Source organism: Chaetura pelagica, unplaced genomic scaffold (assembly GCF_000747805.2).
Source record: "Chaetura pelagica isolate M959 unplaced genomic scaffold, ChaPel_1.0 scaffold261, whole genome shotgun sequence".
Taxonomy (NCBI): domain Eukaryota; kingdom Metazoa; phylum Chordata; class Aves; order Apodiformes; family Apodidae; genus Chaetura; species Chaetura pelagica.
In genome coordinates, this window is record NW_009952189.1 from 1,047,423 (window position 1) to 1,053,422 (window position 6,000).

A 6,000-nucleotide genomic window follows, 5' to 3' on the forward strand; every position below is an offset into this window, starting at 1 on the left:
ATCTCTTTGTGAAGGCTTATCTCAAGAAAACCCATATTCAGTAGTTAAAAGCAGAGACAGTGGTATCAGAAAGTAAGGCCACCATTGCAATGATATATTTGAGGGATGCCAAGAGACTGATGTGATCAAAGAGAGATATAAAATTATGCAAGAAGTTTGTTACGGCTATAGGCAAGTGTATGCAAATTAGAACATCAGGTAATTACACAGTACGAGGACATAAAAGGCAAAGGTGGGTTATACCTGGAATAACAAAAGTTTTTCTCTAGATATTCTCCTTCTGATGTTGAATTAGCAGTAAGAGGGGAGCAAGTAGGTGTGAGCCCTTCACTAGCACTGCTCAGTGCAGAAACGCCTCTCGCATTACATGGCACACTTACAGGCACAAATTGGCTGAGCTGCCATCAGTTAGATCTGGGCTACATTTGCACAGCTTTAGTCTCCCTTTAGCTGATTAAGCATTTGCTTTCTCAAGAGTATTAAGAGTGGCTATAAACTGCTTCTCCACTTCTGTTGCTACACCACTAAGAATTATGCAGTGGAGTCTGCCTAGTATCAGAGTTACCCATTTTCAAAATGAAACATCTATTCTAGTGCAATACAGTTTACTTCAGTACTACTCCTTCCTTTCATGGAAGATGTCTGCCTGTTTTTGGCATCTGGTCCTGATGTGCTTTTGAGAAGCCTGAATAACCTCTGATTACCAGTCGTGACTCAGTGTTAAGAAAAAAAACAAAAGAGGAAAAAAAAACCAGAATCAAGCAACACTCTCTAGCTCTGATTTGCACAGAGTGAGTAAGGACAATAATACCAGAATGTCAGAAAATGTGTCAAAAATATTATATTCTGCCATGACAGGAGCTGTGCTAGACACAAAGAATTCTACTGATGAGCAGAACAGCTCAGAGTAAACAAATTCTCCTTGAAAGTTCAGTTCAAATTTAAAAAAGTAATAATACAGTTGCAATCCAACAATGTTTATCCCCTACAACTTTTGGAAAAGTAACTGTAGAAGCAACAGTTATCATTTGTATGACACACAGGCCATTAGCCTGTGAAAAACATTACACTAAATCTTTCTTAGATGCAACATTTACTATTCCCACCAGTGTTCATTAGCAAATTCCTACATTAACAACCAATTACCATATAGCTTCTCCTTCAGTTCACTGATGTCCTTCCTCTCCGCAGCTTCTTTTTAGCCTCCCTACAGACTACCTGCTACAAGTCCCCTCTGTGTTATTATGGTTTGACTGAAACCTGAGCACCAAACCAATCCTTGCCTAGCAGAGACAAACAGGTCACTGTCAACCCCAACTTTATCATGGAAGTGTAATTTTTCTCTAAACATATACAGAACCACAGAATCACTTAGGCTGGAAAAGACCTTCAAGATCATTGAGTCCAACCATTAGCCCTACTCTACCAAGTCCAACATTAAGCCATGTGCCCAAGTGCCACATCTAGACGACTTTTAAACACATCCAGGGATGGTGATTCAACCACCTCCCTGGGCAGCATGTTCCAATGTCTGACAACCCTTTCAGTGAAAAAGTTCTTCCTCATGTCTAGTCTGAACCTCTCCTGGCACAGTTTGAGGCAACTTCCCTTGTTCCATCACCAGTTACTTGTGAAAAGTACCAGTCACTTGTGGGAAGAAAGAACACAATCTGGGGGTCAATGGTCAGTCACCAGCCTGGGCTGGAGGTAACAGATACCTGTCCTTAAAAACTAAAGAACCCACCGGTTAACAAAGTCAATGCATTTTCTGTGAAAATGAACCTTCATTCTCATTTCCCTGGAACTCCCACGAAACTGACTTTTCCATAGCTTGGTAAATTCTATTTTACTTAGAAGTCATGCCACCTACTTGTTGGTTTGCCGTTGGTGTTGTATGACAATGTTTTTTTCATGGATAGTCTCCAGCAATGCAGTGGCCAGTGATTTGAGATCTGAAATGGACTGTGGTGTGGCTGGTAGGCTACATCCATGATCCTCTGACAACAACTCTTGGACTATAACGTTAAAAAAACAAATGAGTTTTGGTTTCTCACACACAGTGATGTGACACAAACACTTATTTAGCATTAAAGAACTGTTCTCATTACTTAAATGAATACATATTTTTTTTCCTTCAACAAACAAAGCCTAAAGACCAGAAATTATAATACAATACAATATAACATAACATAATATATATAAATATAGCTGGCACAAATACGGTGGCTTTGTCAGCTGATTGTTATTCTACGGGGGAGAGAAGATGGACTGTTCCCTACAACAGCAATTGCCAGAACAAGTATAGGCAGACCCATCTGCTAACTTAATTCTGCTTTTGGAAAATTATTTATGTTCAGAAGGAAAGAAACTCATTATTCTACAGCTAAATCTGTATCTGTATGCAAGTACATGGAGAAGTGGTCAAAAGACAAGTCTAAAAAAAAAAGTGAGTTTAAACGTGCCATGACAAATACCACTGATCTCATGGGTATGTTTGAATACATCAACACCTAAACAGTAGGGTGATGGGCATACTTTTTGGCTCAAAGAATTTTCTCCTTTCTTTCTGAATCTTGACACGTTCTTTGGAGGGGGATAAAGAGATTGTTCCATTTTGCAATTCCATGAAGAAACATGGGACAAAGGGATTTTGTGCAAAACATCTGAATGTAAAAGCTTCCGAGAGCAACCTGACTTAGGGCCCTCTCTTCTACCACAGAGTCTATTTTTCATTGTAATATGAATTGTGATTGCCATTGTTAGCAGAGCAAAGAGAGGAATAAAAAAGTGATTTGTCAGGGTCAGAGTTGCAGAGAGGTTTAGAGATTAAAAAAAACTTGATATAAGTGATGGGGAAAGGAATGAATGGCAAAAAGAGTAACAGAAGGAGAAGCATTATGCAAGGGGCAAATTTTATGTTGTCAAGTCAACTGAGAAAAGGACAAAAATTAGCACATAATAATAAATAAGAAAGAGAAGAAAGATTTTTGTTTGGTTGGTGAGGAAAGGGTTACTGAAATTAAGAGGTAAGATGGAAGGAATTAAATGAGATATGCAACACCACTGCATATATGCCTATACGCTGCAATACCTTGTTTTGCAGACAGGACTCCAGTCAGAGCACTGCTACTGGATCTACCATGAGTCTTTGAATTTTTTCGTCTTTCTAGTGCATTCTGAGGAAATAACAAATATCTTATTTAGAAAACCAGTAGCCAACAAATCCTTGCATTAGGAGTAAAGAATTTTGAAATTTGGATTTTGGTGTCAGTACAACTGTACAGGGCCTGGAGCTTATAACCATAGTAACCTATGGAAGTGCAACTCTTCTGGATTATTATTCTCCACCCCAAACAGTCTTTGCAATGTTACAAAGACCCATTCTGTCTCATTGCAATCACTTTATCAAAGTCTCTCCCACCTACTTGCCCCAATACATTTTAAAGATGTGCCTATTTTTTAATGATTTAATGAGTACCATTGAAGATACTGCAGTATCCTGTAGGGAGTACCAGTTGGGAACAAAATCAGACTTCCTCCAGCATTTCTTTGGATAGGCTTCAAAGCAAAAGCTCAAACTCTTCTGTCGGTTTCTAAAAGCCCTTTTAGTAGCAAATACTGATTTTCAGGAATTAGCAGCAGAACAACCATGATACAGAATTACAAGTCTTCCAAACCACTTACAGTTCAGTGGAACCCATCAGACCACCAAGGTGCTCAGTTCTCACGGATAAACTAACTAGTGCTGTGAGAGACCCAAGTCATAAGCATGAACAGACACTGAAATGAACTTGGTACTCTGAGAAGCTTTGCTCATGCACAAAAAGCAATTAGTGCTGTGACTGTTTTATAGTGATCTAAATGGTTAAGAAGTCCTATTGACCACTTTAAGACAATCCTTCTCATGTCCTGACAAACAGCCCTCCCCTCTCACAGCCCAAAATCACTTGCAGAAGAAAAAAAGAGTGTTTGACTTCAGGGAACAGCAAAAATATTTTGGTCTCATGATTCGGTCCTGAAGGTTTCATGCAAAACAGCATATATCTTGACCCAGAAATGGAAGAACAATTAAGACTTAGCAATCATTAAGACAGATCTAGTTTGGCCATTATGGGACAAGGAGACAAGACCTGCTTGTGATGGCAACACAGTTGCAGTCATTCACAACACACAGTGTGACCTGTTCCATTTCAACTACCAGCAGGCTGGAAGGCTCATTACCCCCCTTGCAGAAGGAGCGTTCTCCCACAGAACTTAAAAAAGGTATTTAATTAATTTTTAAAAATACACTTTGTGGGTATCCCTTTGTACAACATCAGCTAAGAAGCCTACAAGTAAGACTAAGCATGTAGTATGTGCACATACTGTCAGAAAGTTAATAGTGGATTTTTCTTTGGAGACAAAATTTTTTATTTTAAAAGCATATGAACATCAGAATGAACAATAACCTCCATGAACAACGAAGCACTGTTTAAATGATACACTGAGAGGATCCTACCTTATATTTGGTAATATTACACTTAAGAAGGTTGACTTCCTCTTGAAGTTGTTTCAATCTCTCTTGGAGATACCTGAAAAGGAAATGTATTGCTGTACTTCATGCTATCTTCAAGTGCTGCCTCAAGCGCTCCTCTTTACTATTTGCAATGTCCTCTCTCTGAACTATGCAGTGTTCTTTTCCCTCTGCAGTTTTGTGAGGGATAAAATAACAATCTCACTGCTCTTGACCCCATAAAACTTTGAACAGGGAAACAAATTGCATCAGAAAAAGAGGCTGCCCTTCTGTTTTATTTGTTAAGCATGTTGTACAACCATTTTATATTGGTCCTTAGGTTTTTGGAGAGGGAAGCTAAAAGGATATATTTATGTCTAGAAGATATAGTAAGGAGGTATTTACTCATGTCCTCTGTACTTGAATGTTTGTGAGATGGACACATGAAGATCTGTAAATATGTTCACACAAGACTCAACCATGCAGAACTTATGCATTGCATTATCCATCACTTACATGACACTTCCCATTAGCAATCACAAAGTAGAAATTTTAATAGTAGTCTTGAAAAATGGTACACAGTTAACTGAGATAGTACAGTTCTTCCTAACAGAGTTTATGCACTTGGATTAGATGGCTATTTCCACATTGGAAAAATATTTTTCCTATATAAAGGGTTTATAAAATATTCTCTTTCATGTAGTGCAATTGCAACTGTATTAGGGTTTGTGACAATTTAACTATCCTAGAGAAAAAAAATGGTATCACTGTCAGAGGAGCAGAGCTCTTAAATTGATACAGAACTCAGTAGGCCACACAAAACAGAAAAAAACCTGGAGCTGCTGGGAGGAAGTAATGCCTCTGGTATTACACTTTGCTAGATGAAGCATAAGTCTCTGTAAATGGGAAGTGTCTCACAGGATCTATTTTTGTTGACATTAAGGGTGGTACCTGCTATGGCTCTGTCAGCGACTCCTCTCTGTCGATCTCAGAAGAGACCACAAAACACATTATTTTCCCAAGAAGTGACAAGAATATCTACATGGGTGATTTCACCAGCAACTTTTTTTGGCAAATCACTCCATGTTGACAGCCTCTCCCTGTGGTGAGAATTATATCCAAAACTGTTAACTCAGGGTACTCAAAGTCCCTGTTTCCAATCCAAGATTAGCCCGTTACAGCTCACTATGGATTTCTGAAGACACTCCTTTTTAATATTCTTGCTTTTTGTGTCATACTGTCATGGGAATAAAAAGGTCTGCACTTCTCCTCTTTCTTTTTTAGCTCTATTTGGGAAGATCACTAACATCTCTGTAGCCAAATAAAACACTGGTAATGTCCTGCAGCCTAACTTTCTCAATATTAATTGATGGTTAGCTACAGGAGGAACTAAACAGACAAAACAAATTACCAAAAGCTCTTGGATATCTTTTCTTTAAACTTTTGTTGCGACTGGCTTCCTGATGTCCTGTTAAAGCAATACACTGCTTGTTGTAGGGGAAGGGTTG

At 38.6% G+C, this 6,000-nt stretch overlaps 1 protein-coding gene across 1 annotated transcript in view; it reads right to left on the minus strand.

Moving 5' to 3' along the window:
• CCDC149 (coiled-coil domain containing 149) overlaps nucleotides 1–6,000 on the minus strand; it is a 42,278-nt gene that overhangs the window by 15,581 nt on the left and 20,697 nt on the right. The window contains exons 6-8 of the mRNA XM_010007304.1: nucleotides 4,499–4,571; nucleotides 3,092–3,176; nucleotides 1,871–2,015 (exon numbers count right to left, since the gene is read on the minus strand). Of these exons, the coding sequence (XP_010005606.1) occupies nucleotides 1,871–2,015; nucleotides 3,092–3,176; nucleotides 4,499–4,571 (303 nt within the window). The remainder of the gene's footprint in view (nucleotides 1–1,870; nucleotides 2,016–3,091; nucleotides 3,177–4,498; nucleotides 4,572–6,000) is intronic.